This window comes from Asterias rubens, chromosome 17, assembly GCF_902459465.1.
Source record: "Asterias rubens chromosome 17, eAstRub1.3, whole genome shotgun sequence".
NCBI classification, from domain to species: Eukaryota; Metazoa; Echinodermata; class Asteroidea; order Forcipulatida; family Asteriidae; genus Asterias; species Asterias rubens.
Window position 1 is genome coordinate 730,095 of NC_047078.1, and position 23,329 is coordinate 753,423.

Genomic DNA, 23,329 nt, shown 5'->3' on the forward strand with positions numbered 1-23,329 from the left:
CAAACTCTGGTCTTTCTGGTGCAAGACACTTGACCATTACTTCATCCTTCAGACGTGCTCTACATGTATATAAGACTTTGATATTATTAATAATGAATAGGGTAGATGGCCTTAGCTTTCGATCCAATCCGGACCTTCTTCATATAATGAATAGGGTAGATGACCTTAGCTTTCGATCCAATCCGGACCTTCTTCATATAATGAATAGGGTAGATGGCCTTAGCTTTCGATCCAATCCGGACCTTCTTCATATAATGAATAGACTTTGATATTATTATTATTATTGTGTTAAAGATTTTGTACTTTTATTATTCTTTTCCAGTTCTATCTGATTTATTGCGGCAAGTCATCGATTGCACAGGACAGACTCTGTGATAACACCACACAAACAGAGCGCACTGGTAAGTAACCTTTAACCCTTTCCTTACAAACTAGGTAGCAAAAGTCAACTGCACTCATACCCCCTCTTCCTTACATCATCATAATCCCCCCCCCCCTTCTTTGATTTGATTGAGTGTCAATGTGATAACCACCATGATGTTATTTCCATCGGTTACAGTTACCAGTCTTTGCCCAGGCACCAAGTACGTCTTCTCAGTGAAAGCCGGCAACGCTTACTCCTTGGGTCCACTGTCCGACCGTGTTACTTCAACAACCACAGGGGATGCCCTTCAACCACCAACCAACCTGACAGCACAAAAGAAATCATCTTCGTCTGTCTTGCTCTCATGGGATTATGAGCAGAGAAACAAAGAAATTAAGGTATCGTCTTCCATCAGAATGATCATACAATGTTCATACGGACTCTAGTTTTCAGCATTTGTTAATTGCTAAAAGTAATAAGATCTTTTCGCCATTTTAATCATGTCATGGTTTTTCTGTTTAAATAATTTAATTGTGCAATTTTATGTAATTCAATGTTTTTATCCGTCCTGTCATTGGCGCTTGCACTGTTGGATGTGCTGAAATAAAAAATATATATAAAAAAAAAATCAATAAATACCTCAGACAGTTTCGCTATTCCTATTGGTGGAGAGCGCGTCACGTGGGTGTGTATAAACCTTTGTTTATGACCAGTGAAAAGTGTTGAAACATGGGCGTGACACTCGAGTTTGCACCTGTGCTTATAAGACAGTTTCTTCATTCCTATTGGTCGAGAGCAACGGCCGAGACAGTTGTGCCACATCACGCGATATGCGTGACGCGCACAGCATTTCCTTATAAGGAGTTGTTTACCCGAGGGCCTTGACTGAGCCTTACCATTTCATAGCTGGAGGGGTGTTGTGTTGAAAGAAATCATTGAAAAATTATAATTTTTACCTTTATTTTACTTTTTGGCCTTAGTTGATGTTTTTTGACCTAAAAGGTATTTATGAATGGGAATCAAAGTGTGTTGAATCGGTTTTCAACTAGTGGTTTAAACCCGCCGAGGCCTGGTTCTTGACTTCGTCTCGGTAAAATTATCAAGAACCAGGCCTCGTTGGGTTTAAACCACTAGTTGAAAACCTCTTCACCACACATTGAATCCCTTTTAATAATAGCCAGTTTTGATATTGCAACTTTTCACACCCGATTATACTCACATACCTAATACTATCTTCTCATGTTCTACTTCAGGCCTTTGATATTTACTACGGGACTTCTGGATCCCACATACCTAATACTATCTTCTCATGTTCTACTACAGGCCTTTGATATTTAATACAGGACTTCTGGATCCAACATACCTAATACTATCTTCTCATGTTCTACTACAGGTCTTTGATATTTACTACGGGACTTCTGGATCCAACATACCTAATACTATCTTCTCATGTTCTACTACAGGTCTTTGATATTTACTATGGGACTTCTGGATCCCACATACCTAATACTATCTTCTCATGTTCTACTACAGGTCTTTGATATTTAATACAGGACTTCTGGATCCAACATACCTAATACTATCTTTTCATGTTCTACTACAGGTCTTTGATATTTAATACAAGACTTCTGGATCCCACATACCTAATACTATCTTCTCATGTTCTACTACAGGTCTTTGATATTTAATACAGGACTTCTGGATCCAACATACCTAATACTATCTTCTCATGTTCTACTACAGGCCTTTGATATTTACTACGGGACTTCTGGATCCCACATACCAAAGCAGGTGGTATCAAGTTCAAACCCTTTCTTGGTGACTGGCTTAACGTCTGGAGAGATGTACTTCTTCCAAGTCAGCATTCATTCAGACAGCTGCCCGGACCCTCCGAGGTCAGAGCTAGCCAGTGGGCGAACGGATTACGGTAAGTAATCTCAATGCATGATGGTTTGGCAGAGCTGCTGACTGTTCCTGATTCTACAGAAAGTTCCCTGAAATTTAAAGACACTGAACACTATTGGTAATTGTCAAAGACCAGTCTTTTCACTTGGTGTATCTCAACATGTACACGCTTGAAGACGCTGGACACTATTGGTAACTGTCAAAGACCAGTCTTCTCACTTCCTGTATCTCAACATATGCACAAAATAACCAGCCTGTGAAAATTTGAGCTCAATATCTACAATATCTCTCTGATTACTAGATGCAAATGTTGGTAGCTCTGGTGTTCTGGTGTTGGAATCTAGCCAAAGTCCTAGCCCTAGCTGTAGTCACTAATTCGTACATGGTCTATGTATATTTTGTCCTACTAGATGAAACTTTGCCGGTTCGCAGTTTGAAAAGGAAGAGTTCCGCCCTGACCTCAATAACTCTAGCATGGAAGTCTCCTCGAGATATGCCACAAACACTGGTAAGTCTCCTCTTTGTTTGATTAATGTATTAAAGGATTTGGTTATTACTTACTTACTAATAATATTACTTACTGAGGTGCTTTTGTTTTTGAGAAAAGAGTAAAACAATGTCACGAAAATAGGTTTGTTACATGCTCAAATATTTTTTGTCTCAGGAGCAGAAGTTATTTTTGTTACTTGTTTTACTCATTTCTCAAAAACTGCAGACCCTTTAAGCGATGGATTTATCCTAAGCATCAAATTTACAAAAATCACATAAAATAAAGTTTTTTTATACCAATGGTGTACCCTGCCCATCATCTTCATTGTCAGCTTTTCTTTTCTTATCCATCCTCCCCAGGGCTACGTGATCGATTACTGGCAAATACTGACAGATAAAAAACTTGGACCGCCCAGCCACAAGATCCTCGAGAAAAGTGCAGCCGTGGAGCTGAACTATACTATCGTTGGACTGATCCCAGGTGCTAAGTACCTTGTCAGTGTCCGTATTGACGCTGAACACTCCAAACCAATGAATATCAGTGCCAAAACAAGTATGTAGTTTACATAACTGTCTTTCATCCACTTCTCAATAGGGACTTTTCGTTTTTGACGACGGATGGTTCTGTGATGGTAAAGATGACATTTGGCGTCATCTGCGCATGCATCGGCTTTGAGGACGGTCGTCCCTCAATTTCTACGACAGTACTTGGGATGAATCTTCGTTGTGCTGAAAACGACAACGTTTAGCTGAACAACCGTCGCAGAACCATCCGTCGTCGAAAACAAAAAGTCCCTATTCTTTTTTTTTTTTTTTTTTTTTTTAATGATCTTCCCATCAAGGGAACTCGACAAACTCTCACAAAGGGATATAAACACCAAGCTGGCAACAGCCAATCTCTCTCATACAAACATTGGTAACGTCTATGATTATGAATAACACAAATCAAGAAATTGTGATTCAGTAACTAGATGACAATATTTATTCTAGTCATTGTGAAATCAGCGGTTAGCTGGGTGATTTGAACCCACAACCTTGTGATTGAAAGTCCTGCAGTCTAACTACTTGACCACGGTGACTTGTTAGTTTGTATCGCTTCTGCTTGAACTGTTCTGCCATCTTGTCGCTAATATTTTGAACTCGTTATATTTCCTCTGATCTTATGTCAGGGTAGTTGTCATGTCTTGTTCGTTCGTCCTTTTGTTTGCGCATCTGTCTGTTTGTTTTGTTTCTTTGTCTGTCTGACTGTTTGTTTACAAGCTTCTGCTTATCAAAGCAGCCCCATGCTCTATTTATTACATTTATCCTGCTAAATGTTATTTAATGGTACTTGTTTTACCTCGTAGTACATGTAATTGTCAATGTTTTTCATGGAAGTATGGAAATAAATGTGTATTTGAATTTTAATTTGATTTGAATTTGAATATTTTGACTAATCCCGATCCATGAGATTTCTTTTGTTTGATTATAAAGCTTGATTAAGTGGGATTAATGCCTACTGGTTCTACCCGTTTTTTATTTTATATTTAATGAGATATCGCCCAACTCACAAGGCCAGACGGCCACTTCAATGTGAGTGCTACACTTATTAAACTGATGTAACTGATTTGGGCTGTCGACCAAAATGAAAAGCCACCAGGGGCACTTTGCAGCCTAATCGTGGGGCTGAAACAGGATTACCCCCTTTACAGTCCATAAGGATGTTTCAGCTTCATAAGTCGTCAAGTTTTTGAAGAAAAAAAAGTGAAAATCACAAGAGTCACGTAAATCCGTTGTACTGAGACAAAGGTTATTTGTTTTACTAATTTCTCAAAAAGTACAGCACCTCAGCAATGTTTCAGGGGAAGCTTTCTACATGTACCATAATTATCTTTAAACTGTGTATATTTAGTGTAAATCTGTGGACGTTAGTTTTTTTGTGTTCCCAAACCCTTTTATGTTCGTCTTCGCTTTTTTGCAGGTTTGCCCGCTGCACCTGAAGAACTGTACGCTGTACTTGAGGAATACAACTTTATTTTCCTCTCCTGGCAGAAATCATCTAATCCATTCAATGAGTCTTTGGTGAGTTTCATTTTACAATGACTGTGTTTTTTATGACTTGCATTGCCATTTGGATTGTCCCGCCTCGTTCCCTACGCTCCTTCTCAGAGAACCTCTTGGCCGAACATCGCACCGTCTCTGCAATCACATCACACCTTGGCCATGCAACTACACTTAAACAATTCAAGAAACTTTATTAGACTCATTTATACAGAAATATTTGACTGTTTTATTTGACTATACATTGGAACATCTTGAGGTCGGACTTTTTGTCAGGTCTTCTGCAGGCGCTTTATAACCTGAGGAAAAAGGCGCCATATTTTGTTGCTGATATATGTATATCTATCATGGCTTTTGTTTGCTCCTGGCTTTTTACACCTGCCTTGCCTTAGATTAACCTTACTGTCCCTTTCTCCATTTTTTTTTACCTGTGTATTCAGTTTATGTATAGTGCCTTTTAAGTATGTTTCATAAATGTGACCCGCTCTGTGAAAATGAGTCACATGTAGGCAATTTCAAGAATTGAGTTATATGCATGGCTGGAAAGAACACATCAGCAGCAGTAATTTGGTATGTGTCTAAGCTTTGGGCCGTATCGCGTTGCTGAGTTACTCCCATATGAAATTAGCCACTACACCATTTTTTGTGAAAAACGAATTACAAGTAAAATGATATTTTAAACTACCATTGTGTGCAAAAGGATACAAATTAGACATAAGTATGATCACAAAATTGTTGAATTCATAGCTTTATTGCCTAAAAGTAAGTGTTCTAAAGGTTAACCATGCAACTAAAGATCTTAAAAAGGAAGAAAAAAAAATAATTTTTTTTTTTTTCATTTTCCACATTAAACTCATTTGACTCATTTTCACAGAGTGGGTCACAAATTGCTTGTATTGTTCAAGGCAACAACATGCCTGTTCTACCTCCTCTTGATCAACTTGATCTTCATTTTTTTTCAGGGTTACACAGTGTTCATGTCTAATGTGTCCTACGAACCACCCCAGCCAATTGAAAATAGAAAGCGGCGGGAGAATTTAGGTTGTGAGTACATGGACACCAACAACAGAACGGAATTCTTTCAAATCGGGAATACTTCGGAGCATATCTGGCGTGTGAAGTTACCTCCGGGTAAGACCTTCATGTTTAGCGTCAGTACGGCTGCCTATAAAGGGTTCTTCGGAGAGATGTCAGAGGTGGCTTGTGTGATGACGTCTTATGACGGTAGGTAGTAAGGGCAAGTGCCCAATTTTTATCATAATAATTTGGGGGGCTAATCATCCTTACTCGCTTGCGAAGAACGCGGCTACAACGTGTTCGAGAAGCAGGTATGCGAAAGTGTTTGATTTTTCCCTGTGGGGCAGAAAATACTGCTTGACAAATTTCTTTGCTAAGCAAAAATTGAGCGGGGCACCAGTAACAACAATACAATCTTGTAACCACGTACCCCTCTCAGATTGTGTATTCCTGTTAGGGATTTTTCTTCTTGCGTTGATATAATTGATTTACTTTGGATTTCCAACGATACCTCAAAAACCCGACCAATGAAATGAAACTTTCAGATGTTAGTTTTATTGTGTGCATCTACATTCATATTCGTTTATGTTCCAAAAACCAAAGGTACACTTTGCTTTTCAGGGGAATTTCTAATAACTGATGATTGCTGCTTGACAACTTTTTTCCTTTCAGCTTTCTCCAGAAGACGATCAGAGCATACTGATCGAAACCTACAGTTCTTTTCAGAACCACCCCAACTCATTTAGAGATTACATGGTGTTGCCCGCAAACCTTACTATGTTTTATCAATTTGTATTGCTATTTATGGTCATCCTATACAAAAATGTATTTTGTAGGGCTTCAGTTTTAATTGCAAGGGAACTCGTTTTTAGGTGGTTTATTTCATAGTTGGGTTCATTGTATAAGAGGGTTCCACATCACCCTGTGCTTTTTATAATGCCCTTTCAATGATTTTGGTGGTGCTATTAATTTTATGTCTTTTATCTGTGTAATTTTTAACAATATTTTTACCTTGTAAGGCCAAATAATTCAGCTTTGTGCTGTCAGTTGGTTTTTTAATAAAAATGAATGAATGAATACCTTTTTTTTCCTGTTCCAACCCATTTTACCCATCAGGTTACAAACCCGGTCCCGAACCCATCGGTCCTGTTGCCGGTCGAACCACTTGGATAGCTGGTATAGCTGCAGCTGGTGCCCTCATCCTTCTCCTGGTCGTGTTTCTGGTTTTCTTCATCGTCCGTCATCGTCGTCTTCAACGTAGCTTCATGTCCTTCGCTAACAGTCACTATGATCCCCGCTCCGGTACGGCTACGTTCTCTAATGATGACGATAATGATCTAGGTAAGAATGTTTGGAAGGAGTAAGCTACAGCCAATGATTGGCGGTTTCTCTTAGGATGAGGATTAATTAACATAAATGAATACTAATGATTCATAATAGATGGTAAATTTGCAGCGGGGATAAAGAATATTAATTTTGGTTTTTGAATGATTCACTCAATCCAATCACTTTGCATGTGATGAAGAGGATCAGCCAATGATAGGTGTTTTCTCTTAGGATGAGGTTTAATTAGCATAAATGAATACTAATGATTCCCTTTGTCCAATCACTTTGCAGTTGATGAGGAGGATCAGCCAATGATAGGTGATTTCTCTGAGAATGAGGTTTAATTAGCATAAATGAATACTAATGATTCCCTTTGTCCAATCACTTTGCAGGTGACGAGGAGGATCAACCAATGATACGTGGTTTCTCAGATGATGAACCTCTAGTGGTCGCCTAGAGAGTTAGAGAGGATGATAACCCATTCTGTAAAAACACCACAACATCAACAAAATAAAAACAAGTAACTTCTTGCTTTAAAAACAATATTTTTAGATAAAACATTGATGCAGTAAAAAACGAGAAATAAAAAAGAAATAGATGAGATTTCAAGTGGTACATGGAATAAAGAAACAAAAGAAGATGATTTGGTAGTAGTTGCTCTGTATCAAGAAAGTTGGTAATCTAAAAAATAAGTTCAAATTCAGAGATAGATTGGGAAAAATATCAATGTTGAAATATATAAAATTTAACAATTTCTGATGCAGTGAGGATAAACATTTCAAGTAGAGTTAAAAATTAATATAGAAATTAATTTTAACTTGTTCGTTGGGTACATTTTTATTTCTGTGGAGCTGCCAAAAAGAAAATAAATTTGCTTACGAGATTCGTTTAAACTTTAGCAAGAAGTGGCAGGGAACCGGGTACAAAGGGAATATATTGGCAGGTGATTTAGAATGGTAACCAGTTTTACCATGTTGGATTGTTCTGTGATAAGGTCACTATCTAACAGGGCCAAATTTCATAAAGCTGTTCAGTCAGAATCATCTGCAACATAGCAGGCGATTGATTTATGCAAGTTAGGTCACTACTGTTTGCAGAAACTGGTTCACCCTTTTCTTAACTTAATATGTAATCTTTAAGTTGACAACACACATGCTCCTCTTCCTTTACCATAGGCAAATTTAATTCACCAAGGTCACACACAAAACAGCAGTTAAGCCTGAGCACAAAGGCTAAAGCCAAGTTGACTGTAAAAACTGCCTCGTGTGACAAGACCCAGGCCAAATTTCAAAACTCTGCTTACCGCAAAATTCTGTGCTTACGATCACTATTCTCCATCTACATGTACGTGCATGGAACAAGGTTTCTGAGTAGTTGTGTAAGCAGGTAATGCCTAGAAACATGAAGTAGGTATGCGCACAAGCTGAAATTCACCGCTAACCTGTGAAATACGCTTGACATAAGCATATAATTCCCTGCTTCTGCAAGTGCCGATTCATTGCTTATGGTAAGCAGAGCCATGAAATTGGGCCAAGAAGATAGATAATCCTAGCAGCTTTATAAATCAAGAAGGTGAAAGGCAGTGGACATTATTGGTAATTACTCAAAGTAAGTATTATCATTAAACCTTACTTGATTACAAGTAATGGGGAGAGGTTGATAGTATAAAACATTGTGAAAAACGGCTCCCTCTGAAGTAATGTAGCTTTCGAGAAACAAGTAATTTTTCACAAATTTGATTTCGAGACCTCGGATTTAGAATTTGAGGTCTCGAAATCAAGCATCTGAAAGCACACAACTTCGTGTGACAAGGGTGGTTTTTCTTTCATTATTATCTCGCAATTTCGATGACCGATTGAGCTCAAATTTTCACAGGTTTGTTATTTTATGCATATGTTGAGATGCACCGACTGTGAAGACTAGTCTTTGACAATTACCAATAGTGTCCACTGTCATTAAAATAGTGTTTCTATATGATTCACATTGAAGAGTATATATTGTTTAGATATATTTTATACAGTAAGTTTAAAATTTGCTTGTATAATTTTGCTTTGATTTAGTATTTTTTTCATTTTTAATTTCAATATGCTAAACAGTTATTGTGTTTTGGGATTTTCACTTAATGGTATTGAAGTAGGTTTTAAAAGAAGCAGCGCTAATGTCTGATTATACTCGAGAGTCTTGTCAGAGTCATTGCCTGTGTAGTTTGTGTAGTTTTCATTAATACCGAAGCGATCAACACACCATGGTAGTTTGCATGTATCAATCTTGTCGCTTGCGCAGTCGTGGTTTATCATAACTTAAACAAAAATGGGGGGGGGGGGGGGTCTTCTGTCTTTTGGATACTGTGGCGACACTCCATGTTACGATAATTTCTTTGATTCCGAGTTGATTAGTTTGTGTTTACGCTGAAGAACCAACATTAAAACCAACAGTACTGAATTCGTTTAAAATTAAAATTTTGATATTGATATGAAAGTTTACTAGAAGTAGAATTAAAAGCACATGAATATTATTGTTTTTAGTAAGCCCCGCCCACAAAGATATTGTCTAGCAACACAACTCCGCCCCTTGATCATCAAGCAGCAGTGCTCTATATGGGGGCAGCTCATTTACGTGAGCTCATTTACAGCAGTTGTGATTGTTCAATACGAAAAGAGGCGGGGCTTAATGAATCCATTTCAATGAATCTAACAATAAACTTATATGAATTGAAAAGCGATTAGTCTTTATGCATTACTCAGCAGTAAATATGAATTCATTGAAGTATTTCCACTTATAGGTTACTCCAAGAGAGAAGGTCCGATCTACATAATGACACAACACCAACAAAAAAACTGAACTGAATGAGAATGATGATTCAGTGTCAGCTGTTCATCTTATTTCAGTCACTCAGTCAAACGATTGTTTAGGCCAGTTTTACAAAAAACCTTGGCAAATTTTATGAACTTCACAGCAAACTTCATGAACTTCACAGCTAATTTTACAAAATTCTTGGATTGAGTTTATCCACACAATGGTCCGCATTTGATTTTCATGATTTTTATTTTATCCACCATAGTTTTTCTATATATGCTAAAAGTACTGTAAAATTTATTTAGATTTACAAAAAGGTCTTTCTTGTACAAAAATTAAATATTTACCACTATCAGATATAAAGCCTCAATGCAGAGTGACAAGTGGAAGGACTTTGTCAAGTTTATTCTATTAGTTTTTTTGTATGTTTTTTTTATATGATTGGTCTGGTTTTAGACTTTTGTTTCACCTTCTTGTTTTTCTCCAATTTCAAATCAAATTAACTGAAACCACGGCTCGCTTTACATGATCCTTTGCGTATGTCAGAAGCTCATAACAGCGCCCTCATTGAGGATAAAGAGTTATGCCTAGCACGTCTATGTTCCATGTTCAACATCCTGTAAATAGCCCCTGGAAAAAGGGAGATTATGAGCATGATTTCCAGTTCCCCCTGAGCACGCTATACAATAGTGTTTCCAACGGCGGGTGTACACGTCATTTAATTTTTGGTTCGGATACATGATTGCGAGCAGTAGCTGGTTTTTTAAGTAAACATGGGTCACTATATTTTCGACTTACCTACTCAACTAGTTTTATGTCTAATAAATATTTTACGAACCTTTTGTTAATTTTGTTTTCTTATTGCAGTAAGTATAAAAATCACTTCTTGTATTTTCGCTAAGAGACATTCCGTTGTACTTTAAACATTTACAATAATTGTTTTATTTACCCAGTTGAAATAATTGAATCAGTTGTTTGCACAGACTGTCGCGATGTGAAATAAAAATGATTTACATTAATAAAAAACAAGTGCTTGTCTCTCATGGTTGTGATTTGCAAGTAATTAACCCTCCATAATAATGTACACTTTTAATTAATGAAATAAGTCCAGGGGTTACCATAGAGCTAAACATGCATGGGATAGTGGCAAGAGCAAACACACAGAGAAAGAGGTTGACACTCACATGATAATCTTTTCCATATTTATTTACAGTATTTATTACACAATATTTTATTAATTGTTTATTTACATATAAAACATTAAGCCCACCCATAGTTGGAGACTTTAGTCTATGGAAAATATGTGGTGTTGGATAAAAAAAGTCTGGCCCGTATGCTTGGTTTTTGAAAGGGCAAGAGCACCAAGGCATTTTCTCCTATGAGGAAATTGTAAATTGCTACTGGAGCATTTCAAGGGCACCAAGGCAATAACCCGGGGGAATTGGGGCAATTGCCTTCGTTGTCTTCATGAAGCAGCAGACCTGAAAGGTGTGTTTCATCGTACTAGATATACAAGTAGTCTAGCTGTTGTGTTGCTTTTGATGCAATCACCTCATCACCACACAGTACACAACTAAATAATGTGTAGGTGAGACTACAAGCTCAGCCTTGGAAAGAGACTAGCCATGGTTTGTCATCCATCTAGATTATACAGAATTGAGATAGTTTTTGCCTTGAAACGGAGACTAGCTGAACTCCAAGAACATCCAGTTCACAATAGGGAGGGGCTGCTAGGTTGAACTTAGACTTTTGTAGTTTCTGCTTATCACAGCACTAAGCATTGCAAACTTCCTTGTAGTTGTTCACGCCTTGTTGAAAGACTAGCCATGAGCCTAGGCTATCAAGAGGGCTACCTGTATCAGTGTCTTGTAAGAAGACTAACCTTCTTATATTCCAGCTCCATACATGCCAGAACGCTCAGAGCTTTCTACTGCTGCCTGAAGATTGGTTTCAAATAAATCACATCTGTGGCGATAAATAAAGAGAGAGAAGTACATGTAAATTGCCAAACAAAAATTGTTTGTGCCCATCGGCATTGTTTGGAACTTGCCATGGGTGTGACAGCTTTTTCTGAACTTTTTAGAACTTTTTGGGAGAGTCGCTTTGAAAATATTGTTGCCACGATAAAACCCTACCTTGATAAAGGAAAGTCAACCAAGGTTCTCATTTAAAGCATCAGGATTGGTTATTGTCTGGTGAGAAAAGGTTGAGTAGGGGATGTTAGGAGCATGATCTCCAGTACCTTCTGTCCTTCTTAAAACCAAAACATTGGATTTTTGGAGATGACATTTTGATTCTTACCTAATGGGCATGTCTATTGAGTAGAAAGGATTCTTTAAAGCGAAGTCTGCGTACACCTCGGAAATCTTTCTTAGAAGGGCATCCACACCTCCTTGACGAGGATCGGCTAAGATGATCAACTTGATCCCTGCAGGTCAAAGGTCACAAAGGTCAATTATCAAGACACATGATCCTCTGACTAATTTTGTTTGTTTGTTCTCAGTTGACTTTGTACATACAGCACATTGGGACTCAGTGTGTAATGCGCTTCATAAGAATGGTTTATTATAATTATTATTATTATATAATACCTGTGTGCGTCTGTAGACAGTGAAGTTTGAAGGAATCCGTCTCCAAGACCTGTATTCCTGAAGACTTCATCTCTGGTGACAACTGACATCCGATGGCATACAAGCTGTTTAGGAGAGAAAAAACACATAAATATTACCAAGTTTTTATATAGCGCTTTATCGATGGCGTCCAAAAGGCACCTCAAAGCACTCTAATATGCCTCAGAAAAATTGCAAAGTGCACTTGAGTAGGACTGCTGTTTAATGTTACAAACACACTGTATGTTTACATTACTGCTTTGAAAGCTTAAGACAAGAGTTTGGTGTGGCTTTATGTTTCGACCGTAGCAGGGTCTTTTTCGAAGGCTGAATGAGGCCTCCGGCTACTCACTTAATTTTGCATTCATACCGACCGTACAGTACATGTTCATGTAGGTTGTTGGTAAGCAGTTTGCAGGCCTGATACTTCTCGAAGGCATTGAAGGCCTTTGCCTCCATGCCCCTGGTCATTGCTTTGGTGCCCTTGAACTGCTCCAGTAGAAGTTCACAATTTCCTCATAGGAGAAAATGCATTGGTGCCCTTGCCCTTTCAAAAAAGAAGCATACAGGCCTGAGTTTGCAATTAGCTTAATCTATTTTGGGGGTTTTTGTGGAACATACTAGCAAGCATGATGCGTTCATTAGTGGAGAGTTTGGGACGGCCAAACTTGATGGGTTTGGGTAATTGTCATACTTACGAGTGGAACATACTAGCAAGCATGATGCGTTCGTTAGTGGAGAGTTTGGGACGGCCAAACTTGATGGCAATTGGGTAGTTGTCAGGGTTTGCAATCATCTCCAAAACGTCTCGACCGTCCTCCAGCTGTCTCCCTCGGACCAGTTCACCATTAATCCCAAGAATAGTGTGCCCAACTGTGAGGAAAATGGAAGGAAAATTATTACCATTCAGGAGAAACATTTGAGTACATGTATGGTGTCAGTCAACTCATCGTATCCCCCCTACCCACCCCCACCCACGTCGTGGAGACGAGCATAGCGGAGTGAGCCCCGACTCATTTAATAGGTAAAGTAGTAGAGTAGGTTCAGAAAATCCATCTCACAAAAACAACGTGCGAAAATCAATAAATTCTCACTCTCTGCGACCGTTGGGAGGATAGAGGGTTACGATTTACAAAAAAGTACAAAAAAGTAGGCCTTTTGGAAAAGTTTCCGCATGGCGCCACTACTTTTTCATTCGATATGAAATAATATAGTAAGTATCTAATTTACCTCAATGAGATATCCCTTTTTGTAAAAATGAGTGAAAAGTTGGTGGCGCCATACGGAAAGTTATCCCATGGGGGTATTTACATTGAACGACCCCGTGTGAAGTGGGTGCGGTGTACTGTTTAATGTTTTTACCTTTAATCCCGTCTCGTTGGCCAAACGACACGACAACTCGTTCGTCGTAGATTTTCAGCGTCAACTCCAGAGGAAAACTGAAGGTTTTTTCAACTTCCGTCTTGGGCATGGTGTGGTCCATCTGATAGATCAACCCACCGGCCCGGTTGATCACGTACACGCTGTAAATTGTCATTTCAGTGGTCTTAATTTGCAAATAATAGTCGTACAAATGTCTAAATTCGTCTACTTCTCAACATTAAAATACGCCTTTTTCTTCTGCCTCTTGTTTGCTGGTGATACCGCCCTCAAGCGGCGGGACACTAAGGCCGTGTCCGAAACGGCGACTTCGGCTACAGCTACGGCTAGATCGCGCGCGTCTGCCTATTCTTCAACACTGGTAGACGCGCTGATCTAGACGTAGCTGTAGCCGAAGTCGTCGTTTCGGACACGGCCTAACCCTAAATTGTATAAATAATTAAGCCATAATACAAAAAAATCTGCCACTGCCAGCGCCAGCCCATTTTGTGCAGTTAATTAAAAACAAATCGAGTGCAGTTTCATATTTTCGTTTTTTGTTCTCGTATCCTGCCTTTATTTTATTGAACTTGAACAAAACTTGAATAAAACCTAAATAAAACTTGAATAAAACCATGGATGGAGTAAAACCTTTATGAAATCTCAGTAAAAGCTGTATAAAACCTGACCTGAATAAACCCTAAATAAAACCTGAACAAAAACTGAATGAAAACCATAGAGCTAGCTATATAAAAATATAGCTCTATGATAAAAACCCATCAAAAAATAATCACCAAAAAATAAAAATGCCATAATATATTATAGAATTATTATTTCAAAACGCCCTCCTGTGGTTGGGCTGGTGGGTCTTCCCGTTAGCCAAGTGAACTTGTTCCAGTCGACTTCCAGTTCTATTTATAGTAACTGTTATGAAACGTGTATATAAGTGATGATATTGATTTACACAGATACGCGCATAGACTTGGTAAAGTTGAGTAAATCTGTGATGAATCATGCTGAGCTGTGTTTTGTGATCACAGAAAAAAACATAAAACCGTAGTGACTAATAGTCTGATCTCTGCCTCAGCTTCACCGCTTGACTTTCTAACGTAAATGAAGCATAAATAGTCTGGTGAAGGAGCTCATGATAATTTCAAAATGGCCACAGAGTAGAAAAAAATTATGAAAATGTCGCGCAACAGATTATGATTTACTGTATAAACGAAATACTTCTGGGCGCTGTCATCCTCGCTTGAAACTGCTTTCACGAGAAGGATTTGGGATTGTCTGTGGAAGATTTGTAGCCGTTTTGAGAAAGGTAAGTGATATTTTCTGAAGATTTTGTTGTGGGTTTCCGCCCTCTGATGTTTAATACCGTGAGCAATGCAAAATATTACGACTACGCTAGCTGCTGTGCTTCACGTCTGCCTGCTGGGAGCTGGGCCGGCTATACGCGTACACAGCCGGCAGTCGGTGGTGCTATTTTTCCGAATAGTCCTCGGTGAACTTGGACTCAGTGCTGCCAAAAAAGGGCACAATAAAAGGCAGCAATTTATGTATAGACTGTTGAACATTATTTTAAAAAGATGATTTACACCAGATGTCAGAAAAATGAGGAAAACAACAAGGACAAAATGTCCAAATTAATAACAAATATAAAATTTAGCCTATAAATTGCTTTTTGAAAATGATTAGATTGGTTAACATCACTGTTGTAATTTATACAAAGTGTCATTGATGCATGACTTACCAAATTATAATTTTTAAATAGATTTAATAATGTACACTTACTACTCATTACTAGTTAGTAGAAACAATAAATGTCTGTTTGATTTTGATTGATGAATGTTTTATTAACTTAAATTAGATTATCATTTCTGTAAACAAATAAATTAATAAACTACACCAATGAACATCATGATGAAGAGAAATAAATCAGCAAACTAGTTTGTCAACTTGAAACATCTGGAACGTCGGAAGGCCATCCAATGTTTGTCCCTTCTTTACAAGTTCTGTCCACGAGAGACACTGATTCAAATCTTAACAAAGTTTAAGTCCCTGATTGCGTGGGTTTTCCCTGAAACATATTGTATCTCTCAACAGGTTTTCCTCCCACACCTAAGAAAACCCCTGTCAGTGAGTGAGTGTCTTCCTTTCTTGTCTTCTCTCCATGTTTTAAAGCCATTGGACACTTTCGGTATTACAGTATTGTCCAAACTTCGTGTACCACAACTTATTATGATATGTATAAAATGACAAACCTGTGAAAATTTAGGCTCAATCGGTCATCAACATCAGGAGAAAATAATGGGGAAATCCACCCTTGTTTCCGCATGTTTCGCCGTGTCATGACATGTGTTTAAAATAAATCCGCAATTCTCGATATCGAGAATTGATAATTGTTTTAATGTTTTCTCAAGTTAAGCATTTCATGGAATAATATTTCAAGAGAAGTCTTTCACCATTACCTTCTGTAAACATATGTTATTTGTAAATCTGTTGAACTTTTTTTTTTTTTTTTGTTCCGAAGGTGTCCAATGGCTTTAACACAAAAATATGATTATCATATTTTTTTTCTTTTGAGAATCCTTGGCTTTACAACCAGGTCCCAATTTCATAGAGCTGCTAAGCACAAAAATTTGCTTAGCATGAAATTTCTTCCTCGATAAAAACAGGATTACCAACCAAATTTCCACGTGATTTTCAGGATGAGCAAACAACAGCTGGATACAGTAACAAGGAATATGCAACAAATGGAAATTTGGTTGTTAATCCTGTTTTTACCAAGGAAGAAATTTCATGCTTAGCAAATTTTTGTGCTTAGCAGTTCTATGAAATTGGGCCCACACCAAGTAAACATCCAAACCAAAGTTTAAGTTTTACTGAATACCTTGCTTTTGGACGTTTTTGAAGTTTAAATACTTTGCATCGAAAGATACAAACAATGTCACCCATGAAAGTTTCAGTTGAAATACAAAATTGTTGCATTATTTGTTATAAAGAATGTCCAATCCAATGGCTTGAAGTTGACACTGGACTGCAGGCCCAACGCCAGTGATGTCAGCCTCGGGCCAGTAAACTCAAGACAGTAAACTCAAGACAGTAAACTCAAGACATGACAACTAGCCTGTTAGTATTGTGTTTTTGCACAGTCGTTGACTTTGAGTTGAATAAATCTTACTCAAAAAATTAATGAGATTTAAATCTTCTCTGATTACTTGTTCAAATTACAACAGATCAAGTGTAATAATTTGTTTGTTTTTGTTTGTTGCTTTTTGGCTTAAATTTAATTAATGGACACATCTGAAATTTGAAAACATTTGCCTGCCTGCCGACATCTTAGGGGATTATAATTTCAGAAGGGCAAACTAATGAAAATGATTTGTAAAGAACTGTGGAATAAATATTGAATAATAATAATATCAAAGTCTTATATACATTTGTAGCGCACATATCTACCAAACAAGGTACTCAAGGCGCTGAGTATATAAACTTTCAGAAAGATAGGTTATTGCAGTGATGAATTCTGAGACCCAATTATTAAGCACCTTATATAAGGGTTTACAAGGCCACGGCACTTCCACAAATGTTTTGTTTATGCTGCCTCCATCTGTTGGCAATGAATATTCCCTTGTTACCAGTAGCAGTATGGATGCTAGTATTCATCATACAAAAAGGAACCAGACTATTGGCCCTTGAAGCCTCAATTTGATTACATTGTTGAATGGGGCAAAAAACAAAGATGGTCGCTCGATGATAAAGGTCTATTGCCTTGACAAAGATGTTTTTCTTTTCATTTCATTTCATGTTCATGTCAACATCAACCTAAGTACAAAGTGTGATAACATTGCTCAGTTGGTTAAAACATGCACTGTAACTTGTAAAATGAAAACCTGCTCTGGGTATTAACATCATGGAGAGCTAAAAAGGATACCTCCATGTTAATATGTAGGAGGAAGGAGAGGCAATGTGCTTTATGTTCCCCTTCATGTTTTAACTGCATGACAAAGATCGTTTGGCATGATGAACTATTCGTACACAGAAAACCATAACACACCACGCTGGATGCATAAAGGCACTGGTCATGTTTGGTAATTATTGTCAAAGACCAGTATTCTCACTTGGTGTATCCCAACATAAAATACCATAGAAACAAACCTGTGAACATTTGGGGTGGATTGGTCATCGAATTTGCGAGAGAATATTGAAAGAAAAACACCCTTGTTTACTTTGAGTGCTTTCAGATGCATAATAAAAGGCTTCCTCTGAAGTCTTTAAATTTTATTATTTTTTGTGAAAAATTACCTCTTTCTCAAAAACTACGTTACTTCGGAGGGAGTCGTTTCTGACAATAATATCAACAGCTCTCCATTGCTCGTTACCAAGTAAGTTCTTATAACAATTATTTTGAGTAATTACCAATAGTGTCCAGTGCCTTTAATAATGGTAGCTCCCCTGTTGACATCCTAAGTTTAACCAGATGTGTAGCGTTACAACAACCTGTGCCCATATTAATGCCTTTAGCAGGAGGTTCATCAGACATGTGTGCAAATACAATGACTCAGGTTTCAGCCTCTAATCATTTTTGTATAGTCAAGTCCTTACTCTATGGTTAAGTGCATACTATGATGCTCATTTAGTACAAACACAGTACATGTACAGACAGTACATGCTTTTATCATGGAGGTAGAATACACTTCATTGCACATCAAGTACAGATGTATGTACAATGTATAGACAATGTGACCTGTGACATCACATGTTTACAAAAGAGCCACAGAGCCTGGACTTCCTGCAGGCAGTACTTGTACACAGCTCAATGGAAGAAAACATCAAATCTTATATTTTATGGAGATTGTACTGTCCAATTTTTGTAAACTTTTGATTTGATGAAAGGGGCACATCTCAAAACTTGTCCAGCTTTTACTTTCATAACTCTTGGATGTATGTGGAAATTATGACACAAAATGTCAACTTTCACATACATGTAGGACCAGTGTAGTATCTTGCCTGCCAGAATACAGAAAGAATGCAAAGCACAAGGTCACAGTTATTGTTAACAAAGTTCACATAGTCTATACAAGTCCGTGTACTGACTACAATGGCAGGTATACATGTAGCCTAATGATGTACACTTAAATTGTTGACATTCTGTTATCAAATCCTGGCTAAAAGCTTGCGCACTTACATTTTAGTACATACACTATTACACTGTACAAAAATACACTGAACATTATAGTATGACTAAATGAGTTGATTTTGTTCTCGCTTTTATGAAGGGGTTTGCCAGTTGTTGGTACCCTGTAGGGTAGGCATCCTACACACATTCCTATCATGAACTGTAGACTACAGCTTGTTACCAGCTTTGGTCAGAAGTCAGAACACCAAATACGTGAAATGAAATATTGCGGTCAAATTTAATATGACAAGTATTTATTACAAGAATACGATTAGACGAAGAATGTAGAAGCACTGTTGGTACGCTACAACATGTAGCTGACTAGTGTGTGTGGTACAACAGGGCTGTACATGTTGCGTTTTTTAAAGGGCAAGGGCACCAAGGCAATGACCAGGGGACACGGAGACACCTTGGTTGCCTCCATGGTGAAGTATCAGGCCTGGTACAATCAAGGGCACCAAGGCAATGACCAGGGGACACGGAGACACCTTGGTTGCCTCCATGGTGAAGTATCAGGCCTGGTACAATCAAGGGCACCACGAGGCAATGACCAGGGGACACGGAGACACCTTGGTTGCCTCCATGGTGAAGTATCAGGCCTGGTACAATCAAGGGCACCAAGGCAATGACCAGGGGACACGGAGACACCTTGGTTGCCTCCATGGTGAAGTATCAGGCCTGGTACAATCAAGGGCACCACGAGGCAATGACCAGGGGACACGGAGACACCTTGGTTGTCTCCATGGTGAAGTATCAGGCCTGGTACAATCAAGGGCACCAAGGCAATGACCAGGGGACACGGAGACACCTTGGTTGCCTCCATGGTGAAGTATCAGGCATGGTACAATCAAGGGCACCAAGGCAATGACCAGGGGACACGGAGACACCTTGGTTGCCTCCATGGTGAAGTATCAGGCCTGGTACATGTACAATCAAGGGCACCACGAGGCAATGACCAGGGGACACGGAGACACCTTGGTTGCCTCCATGGTGAAGTATCAGGCCTGGCACAATTTTACCCTGTTCAATGCAAATCCAGGGCTAGAGTTTTTGTGGAAACCCACAAGACCCCAGGGCTTGTACATTTGAAGCTCAATTATTTTCTGGACCAGAATTTTGTGTTCAAGATTAAAATTAATTTTGAAGAAGAAAAATGGCTAGTACACTTGTTAATAATTTAAAGTTCTGTGTTAGTTTGAAAAAGCACTACAAAGAGAACATTTATCACATTTGTATGGTACATTGTACATTTTTAAAAGTGGTCTTTGATAATCAACAAAATTATGTTTATCAGACTGAAAGGCAACATTTGAAGAGGCCATGACCTCAGTGGCCTGCATGGGGAACGGCCTTGGTGCCCCTTGAAATGTTTCTGTACACAGCTAGAAATTGTTAAATTCTCTCATCATAGAGATGCCCTTTACTAAACTACCTTGCCCTTTCTACCTCCATGCAAGAATGAAGTACATCATAGGCCAAGGCCAACATGACCAGGGGCAACGGGGGCAGTAGGTTTAATATGACCATCATCAAGTACACAAACAAACTGCAAACTCTCCCCGATTCTGCAGATTGGTTTATTTCATTCATATAGTACAAAGGAATGAACAGTATGACAACCGATATGGTTGAATTGCACTAGAACATGTACAGTATAACAATTTCTTTAAAAAGAGCTAAAAGGTTAAACGTTAAACAGTTAAAACACACAATAGGTAATTAGCAAGAATTACAAACAATCAAAACAACAAATAATCAACCAGCACTAAACCAAAAAGAATGAGACTTAACGGAAAAAAAACATAGTCAATGGGACAACTTGTGGATAAAAAGCCAGCATTAAAATCCATAAATAGTTAAACTTAAAAGAATCATAAATAAATCTGTCCGTGTTCTGATGAACAAATTAAAAAATCTCCCTGATAAGGCCTATGGAAACTTTTCACCAAATTGCAATTCTATAGTCTACTTTCATGTCTCCCTGGTTGTTGTACACAAGCTAACTGAGTTGACAATGTGTGATACATAAGCCTGGCAATTGACAACAATAAACCAATCAAAGCAAGTACATCATAAAACATGACAATTGGCGATGAAATAATCTTTGAAATATTCAAAACGAACAGAAATAGTGAATAGTGAAACATGAATATTTGAACAGGATCCATGTAGTGTGAGTCATAGCTGTACTGACTATAAACTCAACTCTCATAATGTCAGTTTCTACAGTTTAAAGGGAAGTCCAACATTCACAAAGTTACATGTAGCACAACAAATCTGGGCCCAATTTCATAGAGCTGCTAAGCACAAAAAATTGCTTTGCATGAAATTTCTTCCTATGAAAACAGTATTAATACCAAATTTCCATTTGTTGCATATTGCTTGTTACTGGTATTCAGCTGTTGTTTGCTTATCCTGAAAATCACGTGAAAATTTGGTTGGTAATCCTGTTTTTTATCAGGGAAAAAACTTAATGCTCAGCAAATTGTTGTGCCTAGCAGCTCTTTGAATTTGGCCTTTGTCCTAAATCAACTGATACATGAGTTGTGTAGGAATAAGATCTACTTTATTCTACTGCCTCAATCCTCTAAAATCAACTGATAGTGATATTAGTTTATTTAAAGGATTCCTCTGCCTCACTCTCCAAATCAACCGATTATGAGTTGTGTAGAATCCCTACACTACATGTACATCAATCCTTCAAAAATCGACTGGGGCAGACCTGATACTTCATGGAGAGGCAACAGGCAATTGCCTCAATGCCCCCTGGTCATTGCCTTGATGCCTTGAAATGCTCCGTTCGAAATTTACAGTTTCCTCATAGGGTGCCCTTTACCAAGGAAAATATGCCTTTTATTTGTGCCCTTGCCCTTTCAAAAATGAAACATACAGGCCTGGTTAAAAAGTAGGATTCCTGTTGCCTTAATCTTCTCAAATCAACTAATATGAGTTGCATTCACCATTCTCAAGAAAATATAAAATTCAGCCTTGAATTGATTTAGATCAACAAGGGCATTTCAGAAGAAATAATTTTGCAGGGTGTTTTACCATTACATGTACCGTTCTTTACAAAAAGTATGTAAGCCTGCAGATAGAAAGTGCACATTTTTGTTATGGGGTTCATTACCAAAGTATGACCCTTGACCGTACCTTCATGCACTGTTTGGCTGATTCAAGAGAACATCATAACAGATGGTTGGCAGTGATCATACACAAGACCTTGTAAAAGTGCCCAATACAGAAAACGGATAGATTCAGATGTCACTTCAGCACCTGTTGAATAGTTGTGTACATCTATTGTTAAAAACGAGCTGACAATAAAACATCAAGCCAGCTTTTAGCTTCATGGCGTATACATGCAACAATAAACTTTTTAGCTGATTTCCTCTTTTTGATCCTAGAAATGCTATTGAAACTAAAAAAATCATGAATCTTGAATTTTGAATTGCTGCTGTCGCGGAGAGGTTTGGTTGCAAAATCTATTTGTGCTTAAATGCTGTCATTATTGTGCTTATCAGTTGTGGTATTTTCAATTTGTCCTGAGAGAGATTGGAAGATCCACCCCTCTTATTTATAGCTGGCAGTGCTTCTCTCTGGAACCCTTGCAGATTTGTTGAAGCATAGATGGTTGAAGCATGGAGGAAGGAAGAGAAGGAGCTCGAACGAAGGGACTTCAAAAGTCGAACCCGTGGTACCGCGGTTGTTTAACGACACCTCGTAATCACCCACATACCTTACACAAACAATGGGCGACCTGGCGTGTGTGAGTTTACGCGTGCGCACTTGGTTCTTCACCAAACTATGGCGTCATATGTCGTATGGATATAATAAAGGAAAAACTACTTTTTTTGAGACACGATAACATTTTTGGACGCTATCGGACACCTAAACGATGAACACAATTGAATACCAACCACCCTCGTGTGCTTATACCGAAATTTGGATCCACCGCTAGTGACCGGAAAGTTGCAAAAAATGAAAAAAATATGCTACACGCGTATGATATTTCCATGTAAACATCACAAACGGTTAATGTGTATTCACAATTCTTGTCTCCAATGATTCAACTTTACACGAAGGCAACGGTGCAGAGCGGCGGTACCACACCTTCGGTACAAAGGGATCTAATCCTGCTCGTTAATCGGCCGTCCAGCTGGAGGTCTCCTATCTTTTTCCACTGGTCAGACAGGGGCATTGTCAGGGTACTCTTTTGTTACTCTGCGGTTTTGCGGGTCGTTCAAGCTC

The 23,329-nt window shown here is 38.3% G+C and overlaps 3 protein-coding genes across 4 annotated transcripts in view; 2 read left to right on the forward strand and 1 right to left on the reverse strand.

Annotated features, from left to right (window-relative positions):
• Positions 1 to 8,068, forward strand: part of LOC117301323 (sortilin-related receptor-like) — a 58,419-nt gene extending 50,351 nt beyond the window's left edge. Inside the window, exons 36-44 of one of the 2 annotated variants that reach the window (XM_033785216.1) lie at positions 323 to 401; positions 560 to 762; positions 2,108 to 2,291; positions 2,680 to 2,777; positions 3,119 to 3,311; positions 4,719 to 4,819; positions 5,761 to 6,022; positions 6,932 to 7,156; positions 7,534 to 8,068. In XM_033785216.1, the coding sequence (XP_033641107.1) occupies positions 323 to 401; positions 560 to 762; positions 2,108 to 2,291; positions 2,680 to 2,777; positions 3,119 to 3,311; positions 4,719 to 4,819; positions 5,761 to 6,022; positions 6,932 to 7,156; positions 7,534 to 7,598 (1,410 nt within the window). In that variant the 3' untranslated portion in view covers positions 7,599 to 8,068. Of the gene's footprint in view, positions 1 to 322; positions 402 to 559; positions 763 to 1,617; positions 1,711 to 2,107; positions 2,292 to 2,679; positions 2,778 to 3,118; positions 3,312 to 4,718; positions 4,820 to 5,760; positions 6,023 to 6,931; positions 7,157 to 7,533 lie in introns of those variants that run through there. The other variant, XM_033785217.1, reaches the window with a different exon arrangement.
• Positions 8,069 to 10,167: 2,099 nt separating this feature from the next.
• LOC117301327 (trafficking protein particle complex subunit 4-like) lies at positions 10,168 to 14,159 on the reverse strand. The gene is made up of 5 exons (XM_033785231.1): positions 13,909 to 14,159; positions 13,245 to 13,419; positions 12,529 to 12,632; positions 12,239 to 12,365; positions 10,168 to 11,902 (listed from the first exon to the last, which is right to left on the reverse strand). Exons 1-5 carry the CDS (start codon positions 14,081 to 14,083, stop codon positions 11,824 to 11,826), a joined length of 660 nt encoding a protein of 219 aa, XP_033641122.1. The 5' UTR covers positions 14,084 to 14,159; the 3' UTR covers positions 10,168 to 11,823.
• A 907-nt stretch (positions 14,160 to 15,066) lies between these two features.
• The window catches only part of LOC117301325 (rho GTPase-activating protein 32-like), a 55,282-nt gene continuing 47,019 nt past the window's right edge, over positions 15,067 to 23,329 (forward strand). Inside the window, exon 1 of the mRNA XM_033785220.1 lies at positions 15,067 to 15,223. The gene's annotated coding sequence lies outside the window, so the exon portion shown is untranslated. The remainder of the gene's footprint in view (positions 15,224 to 23,329) is intronic.